We start from the raw sequence: 19,664 nt of genomic DNA on the forward strand, positions 1-19,664 counted from the left end.
AACAGCTTTAACCTGTGCTTGATGAACAGGAAATTGATCAGATGTTCATATCTGCCTGGTACCCCTGCCCCAATAACTGATCTTCCACTGTGATACAGTTTTTCTCATTAATGTCAACACTTCTACTTCAGATATATGACGGAAAGTTCATAGGCTTTGGTGCCAGACTTACCATCTGTTTACTGGCATATGACACCTTAATCCTGTTGCTGTCTCTTGCTGAGACCCAGTTATCGCCTCTAAAATGGGGTTAATAATTCTTACTATATTATTGACATGTTCAACACATAGCGAATGAAAATAATATTCATTATTTTACTCTTTTTTTACATCTTAGGTTATTTATTTATTATGCATGCAAGTCTTACATATTTTTATTGAAGTATAGTTGATTTACAATATTGTGTTAGTTTCAAGTGTACAGCAAAGTGACTCAGTTACATATATATTTTTCAGATTATTTTCCATTATAGGTTATCACAAGATATTGAATATAGTTCCCTGTGTTACACAGTAAATCCTTGTTGCTTATCTATTTTATGTATAGTAGTTTGTATCTGTTGATCCCATACTCCTAATTTATTCCTCCCCCCTCCCTTTCCCCTTTGGTAACCATAAGTTTGTTTTTATGTCGGTGAGTCTGTTTCCGTTTTGTAAATAAGTACTATTTGTACTATTTTTTAGATTCCACATATAAGTGATATCGTGTAGTATTTGTCTTTGTCTGACCTCACTTCGTATGATATTCTCTAGGTCCATCCATGTTGCTGCAAATGGCAATATTTCATCTGTTTTTATGGCTGAGTAATATCCCATTGTATGTGTATATATATAACCACATCTTCTTAAATCAGTCATCTGTTGATGGGCACTTGGGTTGTTTCCATGTCTTGACTATTGTAAACAGTGCTACTATAAACATTGGGGTGCATGTATCTTTTTGAATTAGAGTTTTCCTCTTTTCTGGATACATGCCCAGGAGTGGGATTGCTGGATCATATGGTAGCTCTATTTTTAGTTTTTTAAGGAACCTCCATACCGTTTTCCATAGTGGCTGCACCACATAATTATTATTCTTAATTATCCTTTAATAAAAGGGAAAGAGCAAACACTACCCAAAACATTCATATTTTACAGGGAAGTTATCTTTAATATTTACAAATGCACATGGAGTGATTGGGACTTTGAAACACCTAAACCTAAGGTCTGATGATGTGACATGTATGTAGCCACAAAGAAACCCATCTCTCACTTTCTGCCATGCTAGGAGTGAATGGTCCAACTAATAAGTGACAACCTGGGAGAGTGAGAAACAAGCAATTGATCTAGAAAGTCTCCCAGGTTTCTGATCTCAACTAGATGGGTGGTGGTTCAGCAGTGTACACTGTTCTCTCCTTGACTGACTCCCCTCCAGTAAAATTTGTTCCAGGAAAGGAGCAATAATAAAGGTTGCCACTCGCTGAGTACCTACTGCGTGACAGGCACTTCATTCATTCTAGCCACAAACATTTATTGAGATCCAGCTTATGTTCCAGGCAGTGTTCTAGGAGCTGAGGATACACCAGTGAACTAAGCAGACTAAAATGTTTATAGTCTAGTGGGGAGAGGCGGGAATAAACGATTAACATAATAAATCAGTAAATTATGTAGTATGCTAGAAGAGAGGCATGTGATGGGCAAACAGCAGGGAAAGGGAAATGAGAATGCTGGTCCAGGTGTGCAGTTCTATTTATTTTTTTTAATTGAAGTATAGTTGATTTACAGTGTTGTGTTAATTTCTGCTGCACAGCAAAGTGATTCAGTTATATACAATTCTTTTTTATATATTCTTTTCCATTATGGTTTATCATAGGATACTAAATATAGTTCCCTGGGCTATACATTAGGACCTTGTTGTTGATCCATTCCATATATAATAGCTTACATCTGCTAACCCCAACCTCCCACTCCATCCCTCCCCAAACACCTCCCTCTTGGCAACCATCAGTCTGTTCTCTATGTCCATGCATCTCTTTCTGTTTCATAGATAGGTTAATTTGTGTCATATTTAGATTCCACATATAAGTGATATCATATGGTATTTGTCTTTCTCTTTCTGACTTACTTCACTTAGTATGATAATCTCTAGTTGTATCCATGTTGCTTCAAATGGCAATATTTAATTCTTTTTTATGACTGAGTAATATTTCACTGTATATATATTACCACATCTTCTTTATCCATTCATCATCATGTCGATGAACATTTAGGTTGTTTCCATGTCTTGGCTATTGGATTAGAGTTTTGTCTGGATATATGCCCAGGAGTGGGATTGCTGGATCATATGGTAATTCTATTTTTAGTTTTCTGAGGAAGCTTCATACTGTTTTCCATAGTGGCTGTACCAACTCACATTCCCACCAACAATGTAGGAGGGTTCCCTTTTTGCCACACTCTCTCCAGCATTTGTTATTTGTAGATTTTTTAATGATGACCATTCTGAGTGGTGTGAGGTGGTACCTCACTGTAGTTTTGATTTGCATTTCTCTAATGATTAGTGATGTTGAGCAGCTTTTCATGCGCCTATTGGCCATTTGTATTTTTTTTTTTTTTGGAGAAATGTCTATTTAGGTCTTCTGCCCATTTTTTTGTTTGTTTTTTTGTTTTTGTTGAGTTGTATGAGCTGTTTGTATACTTTGGAAATTAAGCCCTCATCGGTTGCATCATTTGCAAATATTTTTTCCCATTCTGTAGGTTGTCTTTTTGTTTTGCTTATGGTTTCCTTTGCTGTGCAGAGCTTGTAAGTTTGATTAGGTCCCATTTGTTTATTTTTGTTTTTATTTCTATTGCCTTGGGAGACTGACCTAAGGAAACATTGGTACGATTTATGTCAGAGAATGTTTTGCCTATGATTTCTTCTAGGAGTTTTATTTTTTAATTTTTTTAACATCTTTATTGGAGTATAATTGCTTTACAATGGTGTGTTAGTTTCTGCTTTATAACAAAGTGAATCAGTTATACATATACATATGTTCCCATATCGCTTCCCTCTTGCGTCTCCCTTCCTCCCACCCTCCCTATCCCACCCCTCTAGGTGGACACAAAGCACTGAGCTGATTTCCCTGTGCTATGCGGCTGCTTCCCCCAGCTATCTATTTTATGTTTGGTAGTGTATATATATCCATGCCACTCTCTCACTTTGTCACAGCTTACCCTTCCCCCTCCCCATATCCTCAAGTCCATTCTCTAGTAGGTCTGTGTCTTTATTCCCGTCTTACCCCTAGGTTCTTCATGACATTTTTTTTTTCTTAGATTCCATATATATGTGTTAGCATACGGTATTTGTTTTTCCCTTTCTGACTTACTTCACTCTGTATGACAGACTCTAGGTCCATCCACCTCACTACAAATAACTCAATCTCGTTTCTTTTTATGGCTGAGTAATATTCCATTGTATATATGTGCCACATCTTCTTTATCCATTCATCTGTTGATGGACACTTAGGTCATATCTTATGTAGTCTTTAAGCCATTTTGAGTGTATTTTTGTGTATGATGAGAGGGTGTGTTCTAACTTCATTGATTTACATGTGGCTGTCCAACTTTCCCAACACCACTTGCTGAAGAGACTGTCTTTTTCTCATTGTATATTCTTGCCTTCTTTGTCAAAAGGTTAATTGACTGTAGGTGTGTGGGTTTATTTCTGAGCTCTCTATTCTGTTCCACTGATCCATATGTCTGTTTTTGTGCCAGTACCACAGTGTTTTGATTACTGTAGCTTTGTAGTATTGTCTCAAGTCTGGGAGGGTTATGCCTCCTGCTTTATTCTTTTCCTTCAGGATTGCTTTGGCAATTCTGGGTCTTTTGTGGTTCCATATAAATTTTAGGATTACTTGTCTTACTTCTGTGAAGAATGTCATGGGTAATTTTATAGGGATTGCATTAAATCTGTAGATTGCTTTGGGTAGTATGGCCTTTTTAACAATATTCATTCTTCCAGTCCAAGAGCATGGGATATCTTTCCATTTCTTTGAATCATCTTCAGTTTCCTTTATTAATGTTTTATAGTTCTCAACGTATGTCTTTCACCTCCTTGGTCAGGTTTATTCCTAAGTATTTTACTTTGGGGGGTGCAGGTGCGCAGTTTTAAATGGGCTGTTCAGGAGGAGGTGCCATTTGAGCAAATACTTGAACATGGTGGGGAGTCAAGGCACAGGGATATCTAGAGGAAGAGTTACAATAGCCAGGGCAAACACGTGTAGTGAGAGTGTGCCTGGATTCTGTACCAAGGTATTGAAAACTTCCTGTGCTCTGCACAGGGGTTATAAGCCTCCTGGGGAGGACAGATAATTAGACAAGCAGTTACAATACAAAGTACTACCTAAGCTGTAAGGAATGACCTTTAGTGGAGTCAGAGAAAGCTGTCCCGAAGGAGTGCCAGGGGAGATGATACTAGAAATTTGACAAGAGTTTTGCCAGATGAAGGGGAGGACCAGGCTGATAGACACAGCACATTGGGAGTCACAGATAACACATAAGCCCTGGTGGACTGGTGGTCTTCTAAGCCCCTTTCTAGAGGGACCACTCTTCATTTGTCTGGTTGGGCCCAATGATCTGAAAGCACTCCCAGAGTTTTAAAAGCGTAGCATTCCATTCCAAGTGCGGAGCCTAATTTATTCAGCCAAACTTTACTCGTGGTCTTTCAAGTTGTTTCCAGTTTTCCACTATTACAAAAAAATTAAAAGCTAGAATAAACATCTTTGTTCATAAGAATTTTTACACTTGTTCAGTTACTTTCTTAGCCTCAATTTCGGGAAGTTAAACTGCTGGATTCAGGGTTTTCACATTCAACCTTTGATACATTTTCCCCTTGGCCTTGTAGAAAGAATGTGTCAATTCTCAGTCCTGCCAGCAGTGTGGGAGAGAGACTCTAGCCCACGTCCTTACCAACAATTTGTTATTTTTAGTATCTTATCCCAGAAATTGGATATAAAAATAAATACGAGGAGAAGATGGTTTCAGGCTCTGAGATGGAAGTTTCCTAAAATGATAACTTTTTCTGTCTTGTTCAATAAAAGAAATGAGACCAAGGCCATCCTACTATGCTTAGGGTGTGAGTGTGACAATTCAGAAATCCATACCCAGGATGCAGCCAATAGAATGATCAGATGTCTTGTACCTGTTACCTTAGGAATGACTTTACAACACAGTGGTAAAGACTGCAGTCTCTGGGGAGGGGCAAATCTGATGTTCAGTTCCAGCTCCAACTTTTACTAGCTGTCTGATCTTAGGCAAGGTCCTATAACCATGTGTGTGTCAACATGCTGGTCTGTAAAGTGGGGATGGTGAGTGTGGTACATATCTGAAAGAGCAGTTGTGAGAGGCCATGATAAACTGTGACCTCTGATCTGAGATGAGATGCTGCAGCTGGAGATCCATACACCCTGTCAGGATGCAGTGGGAAACCCAGCCCCACTCCCTGTGCCCCCTTTTATCCTGTCCCTGAGATCCCTGGTAGTGACAGGATTGGCGGGTTACCTGGATCGTAAAGAACTCCTCAGACCTCAGTCATGTCTCCTTCCAGCCACGCACTGGGGAGCCTGTGTGACCCTCTGGGATCAGCTCCCCTGACCCCTAGCTCCCATCTGCTGCTCAGGGGAGTTGTTTGAGTGGGGGAAGACTTGGCTGGTCTTGACCTGTCTGAAAGGATAGGAGTGCCTCTGACATGTGGGGGAAGGAGACCTCCTCTGGGGACACCAAAAGTAGGAGAAATCCACCTCGGCATTCAGTAAGTGTTCCCTTATCACCCCATCATCAATCATCATCATTACCACCATCATCACCATCACTAAAACACTCAGGCATTTCTGAATCCACTCTTGTACCTGTCAGGGGCCAGGTTCGGCGTAGCTCCTGGAGCCCAACTGTCATGGTGTCAGATTAACACTGAATCAGCACTGCCTGCGTAGCATGGACTGCATTTAATTTTCCCCGTCCTTCCTTCTGTAGCAGAATAATGCATTCTAGCCGAGTAATAATAGCTACCATTTCTTGAGAGCCTACAATGGACCAGCCCTATGCCAGTCACTCATACACTGGGCACCTGGGGAAGACAGGTCTTATTATCCTGAATTTATAAACTTCAGTTTCCTCATACTTCATATGCAGATAATAACACCTACATCGTAGGGTGCTGTGAACACAGGAGAGTTAAGACGTGTAAGAAGCATAGCCTTCTCACCTGGGAGAGTGACCTCTGGCTCCACCACTAACTAGCTGCATGCCCCTAGGCAGGTTTCTTCACTTTGCGGAGTGTTTCCTCATCTGAAACATGTGCTAATCGTAATACCTATTTTATGGAGTTGATCTGAGGCTTAAAGGAGCTAATGTGTTTAAAGGACTTGGTACAGGGTGCCTGGTACTCAGTAAGCTCTTAATAAATCGCAGTTGTGATGATTTTGATTACTATTATAGAAGGATCAGGAAGAAGGAGAAGATTCAGCAAAGGAGACTCAGAACTGGGCACCAAGAAGGTCGGGGAGGGGGGAACCGTGAGAGAGGGTCTCATGGAAACCAAGGGAAAAGAGTGCCAGGAAGGAGAGAGACATAATACAGAAGGGTACTCGGAGGCCAGTTTCTTCTGACAAGACAAAAGGGTGATTTTCATCTCCTAGCGACCAATGAGAAATGAAGGCAGAAAGGAAGAAAAGAAGCCTATCGTTTGAGATGAAGTCTTTTTTAGGCTAACCCCATTAGTCTGATCTGAATGCCCAGGTCTCGGTTCCATGTCTCCTAATTAGTGAGAATACATATTTCTTGAGTAAAGGAAAAGCCAGTGTCACACAAAGTGAAAAAAGAAATGTCAGATCACATCAGGTTGGCGAAATAAAAATGTAGACAATCTCAAGTTCATACAATAAAGAGGAGGATGGAGGAGGGAAGAAAAGGGGGGTGAATCACAGAACAAATTTTCAAGGCGGTGGTCTATACTGAACTCCCAAGCTAACTCCAGTGAAAAGGAGGGTAGTGAGACGGGCAGAATTTATTTATCATTTCAGGTTTCTCTTCTACCTGGTGCCAGAAAGAAATTATGGCAACATAAAGTGGGTCTTTGGGCAAATATTCAACAAGTATTTATAAAGTAAAATTAAGACGAGCAGAAAGGGAGAGGTATGAGGAATTAAGGGTTAAAAATCTATGTGAGCTGGGAAATGGTGGTGGTCCCTGTGGCTTTGGGGGCCTGAGTGGAGCTGCCTCTTGCCTGAAGGTGATGGGGGGGGTCCTCTTTGGCTCTGGAGAGATAGAGGTGGCTACCAAGGTCCCAGAGCTGCCATGGATGGATGCAAGGAGAGGGCCTCTAGAGGCTGCGCTCCTGGCCGGTTCTCAGCTAAAGGGTCCGAGGCAGAGAGGCCCTCCCAGTCTCCCTCTGGCCAGGAGGGTTAAGGAGGCCGAGGCTTAAGGCAAACCTGGGATGCTAGGGGTGGGGGAGGAGTAATGGCAGAGCTAGGGAGGCTGAGCCTCCAAACCCCTGCACCGAGAGTGTGTGGCAGTGTGTGTGGGGGGCACTGGGGGGTGTCTTTCAAGGCAGGTTCAAGGCGTGGCAGCCCAGGGAAGGCTGCACTGGCTTCTTACAGCGCCTGGCATCTCCCCCTCCCTCCGCCCTCACCTGCTAACATAATTAGAAGCCCACTGTCTCTCCCTGGGCGCCTCAAGCTGTACCATTCCTGGCACACACAGCCCAGAGTTCTGTATGAAACCCTGGAGTCTGTGATTCCCACCGGGCTTCCTGTCCCTGTCAGGCTCCATGTGAGTGTCCCTGGTCATCGGGCCCTCAGCCGCTCTGCTCTTGCTCTGTGCTTAGCCCCTGACACACCATCTCCCGCTGCTGCGAGCGCTGTCCTCTCGGCTCTGTGGAGCACCGATTTCCTGCAGGACAGCTGCTTCAGGTCCCCAGGTGTGCGCGTTCGTTTCGCTCCACCCCATGGCTTAAATGCAGTCGTCCCCCTCCACCACCCACCCCCAGCCCTGTCCTGCTCACAGAGGTAGGAACTTATACACCTACAAGAAACATAGGGATCCTCAGGGTCTGAGGTCAGATACGTCCTCTTTTACCACCCTCGGATATGAGATCAGGAGAGGGGACAGGGCAGGTTCCTGGGAAGGTTCTCCGCCCCCCCCCAACCCCATCCCACCTCTCCAGGCCATGAATGCCCACCACTCCACTAAAATAACGTGGAGAGCTTCCAGGCTTTCTGATCCCCGTGTTCCTTCATGCGTCCTGGCAACTATATTGCTTTTCGCTCCTCCCCAGCTATTCTCAGTTCCTGGGGTGAGTGGGGTTGGGCTTGGAGTCCTCGGGCTGCACGTGTCCTCTAACATGTAGCTTCAGGGCTTCCAGGCTGAGGCTCAGGGCGCTGTGAGGAGCTGAGCCTCCTGGTGCTGGGCTCCCTTTCCTTAACTGGGGAGTGGGAAGAGGGCCATGTCAGCCCCCAGGAGAGATTCCCAGTTGTGACCAGGATGCGGTGAAGCAGCGGCAGCAGCGATCTCAGAAGTCCACCCAGAGGAGGGAGGGATGCCCCTCCCCAAAGTGGTCAGGAACGGAGCCGCTGGGCTCCTCATTTTGGGCTATTCAGCACCAGACTCCCCCGCTCTCAGAATCCTCTGGATACATTAGAGAAGAAAGCATTAGCGTGTCGTCAGCTAGCGGGTGCCACAGTTTGGCTCTGTGACCTAAGGGACAGGTCAGCTGTGGTAAAGGGGCTCTGTCCATTTACCTCTGGGGAATATGTCAGCCCATTTCTTCTTCCTTTTTCCCCATCTGCAAAGGGAAGTTAATAAAAACCCCACCTCAGGGTATAACCCCACCGTTTATAGCTTTTTACTATATTTTTCTTATTCCTTTTTCCTTTACTTCTTCCTAAAATAATATCAGAGACATTAAGATAGATGCTGATATATATTTATTGACATAGAAAGACGCCCACAACATATATTATTTGGTGAAAAAATACACTTTAGAACGGCACTTATATTTGATCACTTTTTTCTATACATATATCTGTCTGGGTACATAGGTATAGGGAACTATCTAGAAGGACATTCATCACAGGGTTGACAATGGTTATATAAGGGTTGGAGGGTTTGGGGTTACTTGTACTTTTTGTACTTCCCTTTATTGTTTTAATATTTAACAATGAATTATACCAGTTTCACAAAGAGAATAAAGCCATCAAGGAAAGGGGCACACACAGAAGGTAGACCCTTGGGCAGCAGGGGATTGGAAGCAAGGACGGAGGTCAGGCCATCTCCCTCCACTGTGCTAATATTCAAGACCCTTTGTCTTCCACCCCAAAAGAAAGCCACCTTGTGGATTCATTCATGCAATTAGAAGCACCACCCGCCATTTTTCCCATTGCTGGACTCTGTATATAGGTTAGGGTTCATTTAAAGCTGGGGGCTAGCACCTCACTGTGGCTCAGAAGGGTCACTGGGTTGGCCAGGGGCCTCTCTTGACCCCTCCTCCTCGGTATGCGTCAGCTCCTGCAGGGTGATGATCAGGTTCTCAAACATCTGGGCCTTGTTGCTCTCATTGTCACAGGTTTCCTTTGAGTGGCCCTCCTGTCCACAGTACGAACAGTGGATTGTGTTTTTTCGCTTCCTGGTTCTACGCACATCCCCAGGACCATCATTCTTATACCCAGAACCCCCGCTGGTACAAGGAGATTGAGCCCTGGAATTGCTGGGGGAATCAATGACTAGCACTTGATTCCGAGGTCTGGCCCTGCGTCTGGGGAGAGGAGAACTCGAGAATGAAAGTGGAGGGTCCTGAGACTCCACCAGGATCACATCCTCATCTGAGTCATCATCGGGGGTATCATCTATCTCTATCACGCTGCAGTCGGCATTACCGATCACTATGGGTCGGGAGCCCCCAAATGCCACTGGGCTAGTTGCCCTCTCCACCATTGACTCAGATCTCTTGGCCCGCTTCCGTTTAATAAAAGTGTCATCCCAATCCTCTTCCTCCCTTATCATTCTGATTAACTCCAGGAAGCTGGGGAGACGTTCCTGCTCATTTGCATACATCCTGAGAAGATTCTTCAGCCTGAAGCGCAGGTCCCCATTCAGCTCAGCCCCTAAAAGGAGCTGGTGCAGGCGACTCTGGTTTGCATCTTTCTGAGCTATGATCCCTGCCTGAATAGCATTCTGGAGCTGCACCTCTAAACGGATCACGTAAAGGGAGGCTTTCTCCCCTTGTGCCTGCAGGGTGTTAAAAAATCTACCATGAGCGGTCACACTGCTTTCAGACTCCCCAAACACCAATTTCATGGCGTGCAAGAAATCTGCCACACTTAGATTGGGGTTGGCCGCCTGCAGCAAACGCATGACCTCCCGCGCGGGGCCCCTCAGGGTTTTCATCAAGCGCTTGAGTTTTTCCTCCTCAGACATATTCCAATCTGGTAGGACCCCATTGACTTGGGTCAGCCAGTTTTCAAAGGTTTCTTCCCCCTGGGCTGGCATCACCCTCCCCGAGAACAACTTCATGTTTCTCTCTGCCATGTTGGCCATTAAAGGACCAAGACTTCTCTCCAGGGACCTTAGCATAGAATGGGCCCAAGGCGGCAAGGGTGCGTTCTGCCGCCGGCTGTTACCCACGCGCGCAATGATGCTAGCCATGACGGACGATGACCGGGTTTCTGAATGTAACAAGATGCTCAGGCTTTTTGGAAGAGCCTAATCTGCAGGCGTGCTGGGGGGCTCTGCCTTCCTCTTATCTCGGTAGCAACTGCAAAAAAAGAAAACAAAACAAAAAGCGGGAGGAGGAGTTAATAAGGGACGGGCTGCAGCTGTATTATCTCCCTTCCTGAATATCCTGCAGTACATTTTATATCTGCCCACTGCCCTAAAAATATCCTCCAGAAGACTGGCAGTTACAACCTCACGGAGCCAGCCGGTGTCTCCGTGTTAGCAGGGTGCTTTTTACAGCCTCATCCATCCCCTCCCGCCAGTCCTTCAAGAGGGACGGCAACTGTTGCTTCTAATTCTAAGTGTAACAGTGTATGGAGCTGATATTGGGCTCTCAAAATAGAGCACAGCGGTCACAGATTTGTGGGAATAAATAAGATCTCATTAACCTCTTGGTCTCCGGTCTCAACCACACCCCTTTCTTAAAGTCCCCTCTCCCCCGCCCCATTATTTTTCAGATTCTTACAGGAGCTCAGGAGCAAGCGCGCGCCTTTATTTCACTTCCAGCTTCTGCAACCGGTGGCCTCCGTGAGAAAGCTCGCCTCTGGGGTACGGTCGATCGCTGTCCCCCGGGGGTCGCCGATCCGGGACCTTAGGGCGTCAAGACTGCGCCGCCGCAGAGGGCAGGGCAGGGAGGGAAGGGTCAGAAGCAGCCTCATCCCTCATCCCGCTCCCACCCCGCGCCCGCCCCCGCCCCCGCCCCCGCCCCCTCCCCTCCCCCCTCCTCCAGCGGCCTCCGTAGTACCCAGACGGAAAATTCCTTCTCCCACGTCTGAATACAAGCCAAAGCAAGCCCCCCTCCCATTACAATTCCCCCGGGAAATCGTCGCCCTACCAGCTCTGCAATCAGCCGCACAGAATTCAAGTTCGGATTCGGCTTTGGTCGCCTGCCAAGGAGAAAGGGAATAGGAGTTGGACGCTCACACCCACGTATTCCTCCCCCAGGAAGGGATGAGGAGATGCAAAGGGGTTCAAGGCAGACACTTTGCGATTCTCCCCCCAATACCAACGCGCCCCTTGCCACTTCCCCCCGAAAACGCCCGCCCTCTCAATCCAGGCAAATCCTACCCGTTCGGCAGCAGCCAGTGGAACCCCACCTCCTCCCTCAGCGCAGCCGGGCCGCGGGAGTGCTCCTCCCCCCTGCCGCACACCCCTCGATTTCCCAAACGGGGAGCCGCCCAGTCCTGGTAGGGCTTCCCCCTCCTCTCTCCTCGCGGGGCAATCGCGCCCCCTTGCTTTACCTGTGTTCGGCTGGTGGGCAGCGGACGCTCCGGCGTTGACAGCTGTGATTCCGCCTTCAGTCTCCGCGGCCCTGCAGGGCGAAAGGACGGACGCCTCCTCGGCCGCTGAGCGACCCGGGACCGCCCGACGGAGCTGCTTCGCACGGCCACCCAGCGAGTGGTAGCCGAGTCGAGGCCGCACAGTTCCCACGGCAGCCGTGGCTGCTTTTATCTCTGCCACCCCCCCACCCCCCCCCACCCCCCGAGACAAAAGAGCGTGACGAGCTGGCAGGCGGGGCCAATCAACGGAGCGCGGGGGCGGACGCCCCGCGGCGCCTCGGGCAGGACGCAAATGTGCGCCGGCGGCCGAGGGGCTGGGGCGGTGACCCGCAGGTCCCCGGGACGTCAAGTGCAGCTTGGCTGCGGGGACCGGAGGAGTTTTCGAGTCTTCCCCTCTCCCTCTCTTCCTCGCCTCAACCCTGGGCCTTGAAGCCAGGTGCATTAAACATGAGGCGGAATGGATTTCAAATAAGCAATAAAAGTTCTTCACCTTCGTAGAGGCGGAGTGGAGAAAAGAAAAGAGCGTTAGCGCTTTCTTTGTGCAGACAGCTCGCACAGACTTTTTTTTTTTTTTTTTACTGTGAAGGAGGTGGCAGTACCACGTCCATTTAACAGTGAGGGGACTTGGGCACTCAGGCTCTTAACCAATACTCACTAAAGTATGCGTGCATGGCTGGCTGCCTCAATCATTTGGGGGAGCTTGTTGGAAATGCAGATTCCTGGGCCCGGCCTCTGGGAGATTCTGACTGACGAGGGCTAGATCTGGGGGTGGGATTTCGTACTTTTAACCAGCACTGTAGTTGATTCTGAGGTGTCAGGAGGATGGTGGATAATAGACCTGCCTCCAGCGTATCTGTTCACAGCGTACCTATGGTGAAATGCAACGCCAGGGCAGATGTTCCTCCTGGAGTCCATGATCTTCCTGAAATTGTATGCAAAGATTTTGGACTCTGTAGGAGGCTGAATAATGTCCACCCCAACATATCAAGTCCTAATCCCTGGAACCTGTAAATGTTACCTTATCAAGTAAAAGAGTTTTTGCAGGTGCGGTTAAAGTAAGACTCTTGATGTGGCGGAGATCATCCGGGATCATCTGAGCGGGCCCCACAACTGACCACAAGCTTTCTTATAAGAGAGAGAGGAAGAGAGAGGGCTGATGCACACAGAGTAGGAGAATGTGACGTGAAGACTGCGGCAGACATTGGGGTGGCGTGGTCACAAGCAAAGGAATGCTGGTAGCCACCAGAAACTGGAAGAGGCAACAAGGAAGAGAGTACAGCTCTGCCCAGAGACACTGATGTAGAACTTCTGGCCTCCAGAACTAGGAAAGAATAAACTCGTTTTTTAAACCACCAAGTTTGCGGTGATTAACTACAGCAGCCACAGGCAACTAATACAGACTCCTGTATCTTGCCGAGTCCATAGCTCTGTAGATGTTTTTGAAAATATCTATTTATTTATTTTGGTTGTGCCAGGTCTCAGTTGCAGCAGGCGGACTCTTAGTTGCGGCATGCGGGCTCCAGTTCCCCGACCAGGGATCGAACCCAGGTCCCCTGCATTGGGAGCACAGAGTCTTACCCACTGGACCACCAGGGAAGTCCTGGAGCTATTTAAATAGTGGTTAAAAACCATTCCCCTACAGTCTTTCTTCATTCATATCTTCCTCCTTCCATTTGTACTTGAGGACGAAGTGCAAGAAACGAAACACAATTTGCTTACACACAGCTCTCTGCTACTGATACAACTCTTCCATTTCTCAACTTGAAGACAGGTTGCTAGGCTGCTCTTCTGTGAGCTAAGGACAGGTTGAGGGGACCTGTCCTTCGCTGGATTTGGCATCACTGGCCTCAGAGGAGTAACTCCATGGAAATGGCATGCAGGGCAGCCCGGAGTGAATCGGCGGTGAAGCCAGTGGCTCCATGTATTAGGGTGCTGGGGCTGCCATAACAAAGTATCACAGACTTGGTGGCTTAAACATAAGAAATTTATTTATTTTCTCACAGTTCTGGAGGCTGGAAGACCAAGATCAAGGTGCCCACAGGGATTGGTTTCTCCTGCCGCCTCTCTCCTTGGCTTGCAGATGGCCGCTTTCTTGTTGCCTCTTCACAGGGTCATCCCTCTGTGTGCTCTAGTCCCTGATGTTCAAATTTCCTCTTCTTATAAGGACCCCAGTCAGTTTGGATTAAGACCCACCCTATCAGCCTCATTTTAACTTAATCACCTTTTTAAAGTCCCTATCTCCAAATACAGGAGAAGTATTGGGGGCTAGGGCTTCCACATATGAATTTTGGGGGGGATGCATTTCAGCTCACAGCACTCTATTTTCCCTTACTTCTGGTTCTGGGAAAACATGTCTCCTTCCCTTCATGTAGAGTGTGACTAGGAGGTCCCTGTGGGGCTTTTGGGGGTCAGGGTGGTGGCAGCGTGCACTGCACAAGTGCAAAGTTGTTGCTGCTGTTTGCTTTTGACTGCTGACATTTGGTGCTTTTTTTCTTTATTATTATTTTATTTTTGGCTGCGTAGGGTCTTAGTTGCCACATGCGGGATCTTTCACCGTGGCCCGCGGGCTTCTCTCTAGTTGTGGCATGCGGGCTCCAGGGCACGTGGGCTCTGTAGTTGCGCGTGAGCTTTGCTGCCCCGCGGCATGTGGGATCTTAGTTCCCCGACCAGGGATGGAACCCGAGACCCCTGCATTGGAAGGCGGATTCTTTACCACTGGACCACCGGGGAAGTCCCTTGACTGCTGACATTTGGAAGCAAGTGAACAATCTGGTGTCCTTCGGCTGCTGTTGGGTTCCTCTTTAGCCTGCTAACGTACGTCACCTGCTCCTTTCTGCTTTCTTATTTCCAACCCCAATACTTAGAATGCCTTGGAGTAGACAATCCCAATTTGGAGATGAAGCCCCCTGCATCTCAGGAGTGTGGCCTTTCTCTCATGGACGGAACAGTGGGGGGGGGGGTGGCACAGGGTAGAGGGTGGTGGAGGTAGAGAGAAGGCAGGTTGGCCACCCGGAAGAGTCAACGGTGATGCTGGCGGTAGCTAGCTCATGGGTTACCCTCAGACTCCTCCTTCGGCTCGCGAGTGCTGTGAAATCTGACCCTAGCCTCAGCACACTCTTGTTCTGAATTTAAATAGCTTCATCACCAAATCAGGTGATCTGCAGTTGGACATGGTGGCATCATAAAAGACAAAGACTAGATCTCAGACAAAATGTTGGAAGGAAATGGATTGTGTATCAGGTGCCTGGGTGGGGTCATTAGAACAAAGACAGGGTCGCTCCATGTAGGGCTAGAGGAAGAATGTTGGATAGTGAGCAACCCTTATCTCTGGTCTCATGTTGCCGGGTGTCGGGGGACACTTCCAATTGCAAAGATTCAGCTCTGGTCGCTCTAAGGAGGTCACATTTTATTTTCCAATTGCAAAAACATAAAGCTTAAAAACCTGTAGGTTAGGAGCTAAGGCTTTCAGTTGAAACAGTATTAGCTACCTTCGGCTGCCTCCTCTGTGCCAGGAATTTTCCCTCTGTTATCTCATTTAAGCATCTCCGGCAACTTTGTTGAGATAGACATCGTTCTTTCATCAGAGGAGCTGAGGGCATGCAGGCGCTTCAGACTAGGGCTTTGGCTAATCAGAAGTCAAAGCTGGGATGGGGATGCTTACAGGAGACCCTGACCATAATAAACTGGGACCCTGAGGCAGCATCTTTCATGAAAATCTTCAACAAGAGGGTGAAATAAGGATATCTTTAAACAAACAAAAAGTAGGAGAGTTTGTCGCCAGCAGATTGCACTAACGGAAATTCTAAAGGATGTACTTCAGGAAGAAAATGATTTTAGAAGAGCTAAATGCAGGAAAGAATGAAAAGCCAGAAAAGTGATAGTATGTGGACAATGTTAAGTGAACATTGACGACAGAAGAAATCATAAAAACGTCTATTCTGCTTTTAAAAAATAAACTTAAAGTACCGTACAATAAGGAAAGATGGGGCTTCCCTGGTGGCGCAGTGGTTGAGAGTCCGCCTGCCAATGCAGGGGACACTGGTTCGTGCCCTGGTCCGGGAAGATCCCACATGCCGTGGAGCGGCTGGGCCCGTGAGCCAATGGCCACTGAGCCTGCGCATCTGGAGCCTGTGCTCCACAACAGGAAAGGCCACAACAGTGAGAGGCCCGCGTATGGTAAAAAAAAAAAAAAAGAAAAGAAAAAGAAAAGACGTCAGAGAGGCATAAATGGAGTTCAACTTTCCTAAGGGCCTTGTATCATATCGAAAGTGATTTAGGTATTTATTAAATTTATACTTTGATAAGGTAATTACATGTGTAGGAATTAATAGGATGTAACTATTAAAATAATAGCAACAGAATATAAAATTCCAAACTAGTAGAGAGGAAAAATAATTGAATAAAAAAATTCTGAGTCAATTTTTTAGGTCAAGAAAGAAGAGGTTACAAACACATAGGTGGAGGTTAGAGGGGAAGATGGCAGAAGAGTAAGACGCGGAGATCACCTTCCTCCCCACAGATATACCAGAAATACATCTACATGTGGAACAACACCTACAGAACACCTACTGAACGCTGGCAGAAGACCTCAGACCTCCCAAAAGGCAAGAAACTCCCCACGTACCTGGGAGAGGGGATTAAGAGAGTTGCTTAAAGGAGCTCCAGAGACGGGCGTGAGCCGTGGCTAACAGCGCGGACCCCAGAGATGGGCGGGAGACGCTAAGGCTGCTGCTGCCGCCACCAAGAAGCCTGTGTGCGAGCACAGGTCACTATCCACAGCCCCCTTCCGGGGAGCCTGTGCAGCCCGCCACGGCCAGGGTCCCGGGATCCAGGGACAACTTCCCCGGGAGAATGCACGGCGCACCTCAGGCTGGTGCAACGTCCCGCCGGCCTCTGGCGCCGCAGGCTCACCCCGCACTCCGTGCCCCTCCCTCCCCCCGACCTGAGTGAGCCAGAGCCCCCGAATCAGCGGCTCCTTTAACCCCGTCCTGAGCGAAGAACAGACACCCTCCAGCGACCTACACGGAGAGGCGGGGCCAAATCCAAAGCTGAGCCCCTGGGAGCTGTGAGAACAAAGAAGAGAAAGGGAAATCTCTCCCAGCAGCCTCAGGAGCAGCGGATTAAAGCTCCACAATCAACTTGATGTACCCTGCATCTGTGGAATACCTGAATAGACAACGAATCATCTCAAATTGAGGAGGTGGACTTTGAGAGCAAGATTTATGATTTTTTCCCCTTTTCCTCTTTTTGTGAGTGTGTATGCTTTCTGTATGCTTCTGTGTGAGATTTTCTCTATAGCTTTGCTTTCACCATTTGTCCTAGGGTTCTTCCGTCCGGTTTTTTTTTTTCTTTCTTTCTTTTTTAAAAATTTTTTTCTTAATAATTATTTTTATTTTAATAACTTTATTTTATTTTATCTTACTTCATTTTATTTTATCTTCTTTCTTTCTTTCTTTCTTTCTTTCTTTCTTTCTTTCTTTCTTTCTTTCTTTCTTTCTTTCTTTCTTTCTTTCTTTCTTTCTTTCCTCCCTCCCTGCCTCCCTCCCTCCCTCCTTTCTATCTTTCTTTCTTTCTATCTTTCTTTCTTTCTACTTTTTCTCCCTTTTATTCTGAGCCGTGTGGATGAAAGGCTCTTGGTGCTGCAGCCAGGAGTCAGCACTGTGCCTCTGAGGTGGAAGACCCACTTTCAGGACACTGGTCCACAAGAGACCTCCCAGCTCCACATAATATCAAATGGCGAAAATCTCCCAGAGATCTCCATCTCAACACCAGCACCCAGCTTCACTCAACAACGAGCAAGCTACAGTGCTGGACACCCTATGCCAAACAACTAGCAAGGCAGGAACACAAACCCACCCATTAGCAGAGAGGCTGCCTAAAATCATAATAAGTCCACAGACACCCCAAAACACACCACCAGACATGGACCTGCCCACCAGAAAGACAAGATCCAGCCTCATCCACCAGAACACAGGCACTAGTCCCCTCCACCAGGAAACCTACACAACCCACTGAACCAACTTTAGCCACTGGGGACAGACACCAAAAACAACGGGAACTACGAATCTGCAGCCTGCAAAAAGGAGACCCCAAACACAATAAGATAAGCAACATGAGAACACAGAAAAACACACAGCAGAGGAAGGAGCAAGATAAAAACCCACCAGACCTAACAAATGAAGAGGAAATAGGCAGTCTACCTGAAAAAGAATTCACAATAATGATAGTAAAGATGATCCAAAATATTGGAAATAGAATAGAGAAAATGCAAGAAACACTTAACAAGGACCTAGAAGAACTAAAGATGAAACATCAGCGATGAACAACACAATAAATGAAATTAAAAATACTCTAGATGGGGGCTTCCCTGGTGGCGCCGTGGTTGAGAGTCCGCCTGCTAATGCAGGCAACGTGGGTTCGTGCCCCGGTCTGGGAGGATCCCATGTGCCGCAAAGCGGCTGGGCCCGTGAGCCATGGCCACTGGGCCTGCGCGTCCAGAGTCTGTGCTCTGCAACGGGAGAGGCCACAACAGTGAGAGGCCCATGTACCGAAAAAAAAAAAAAAAACCTCTAGATGGGATCAATAGCAGAATAACTGAGGCAGAAGAACGGATAAGTGACCTGGAAGATAAAATAGTGGAAATAACTACTGCAGAGCAGAATAAAGAAAAAAGAATGAAAGAACTGAGGACAGTCTCAGAGAACACTGGGACAACATTAGACACACCAACATTCGAATTATAGGGGTTCCAGAAGAAGAAGAGAAAAAGAAAGGGACTGAGAAAATATTTGAAGAGATTATAGTTGAAAACTTCCCTAATATGGGAAAGGAAATAGTTACTCAAGTCCAGGAAGCACAGAGAGTCCCATACAGGATAAATCCAAGGAGAAACATGCCAAGACACATATTAATCAAACTGTCAAAAATTAAATACAAAGAAAGCATATTAAAAGCAGCAAGGGAAAAACAACAAATAACACACAAGAGCATCCCCATAAGGTTAACAGCTGATCTTTCAGCAGAGACTCTGCAAGCCAGAAGGGACTGGCAGGACATATTTAAAGTGATGAAGGAGAAAAACCTACAACCAAGATTACTCTACCCAGCAAGGGTCTCATTCAGATTTGATGGAGTAATTAAAAGCTTTACAGACAAGCAAAAGCTGAGAGAGTTCAGCACCACCAAACCAGCTTTACAACAAATGCTAAAGGGATTTCTCTAGGCAAGAAACACAAGAGAAGGAAAAGACCTACGATAACAAACCCCAAACAATTAAGAAAATGGGAATAGGAACATACATATTGATAATTACCTTAAATATAAATGGATTAATGCTCCCACCAAAAGACACAGACTGGCTGAATGGATACAAAAACAAGACCCATATATATGCTGTCTACAAGAGACCCACTTCAGACCTAGAGACACATACAGACTGAAAGGGAGGGGATGGAAAAAGATATTCCATGCAAATGGAAATCAAAAGAAAGCTGGAGTAGCAATTCTCATATCAGACAAAATAGACTTTAAAATAAAAACTATTAGAAGAGACAGAGAAGGACACTACATAATGATCAAGGGATTGATCCAAGAAGAAGATATAACAATTGTAAATATTTATGCACCCAACATAGGAGCACCTCAATACATAAGGCAAAT

General features: G+C 46.6%; 1 protein-coding gene across 1 annotated transcript; it reads right to left on the reverse strand.

Moving 5' to 3' along the window:
* Positions 1-8,922: 8,922 nt before the first annotated feature.
* On the reverse strand, positions 8,923-12,175 carry ZCCHC12 (zinc finger CCHC-type containing 12). The gene is made up of 4 exons (XM_060137571.1): positions 11,967-12,175; positions 11,561-11,612; positions 11,192-11,331; positions 8,923-10,765 (listed from the first exon to the last, which is right to left on the reverse strand). Exon 4 carries the CDS (start codon positions 10,654-10,656, stop codon positions 9,445-9,447), a length of 1,212 nt encoding a protein of 403 aa, XP_059993554.1. The 5' UTR covers positions 10,657-10,765; positions 11,192-11,331; positions 11,561-11,612; positions 11,967-12,175; the 3' UTR covers positions 8,923-9,444.
* Positions 12,176-19,664: the final 7,489 nt, after the last annotated feature.

This window comes from Lagenorhynchus albirostris, chromosome X, assembly GCF_949774975.1.
Source record: "Lagenorhynchus albirostris chromosome X, mLagAlb1.1, whole genome shotgun sequence".
NCBI classification, from domain to species: domain Eukaryota; kingdom Metazoa; phylum Chordata; class Mammalia; order Artiodactyla; family Delphinidae; genus Lagenorhynchus; species Lagenorhynchus albirostris.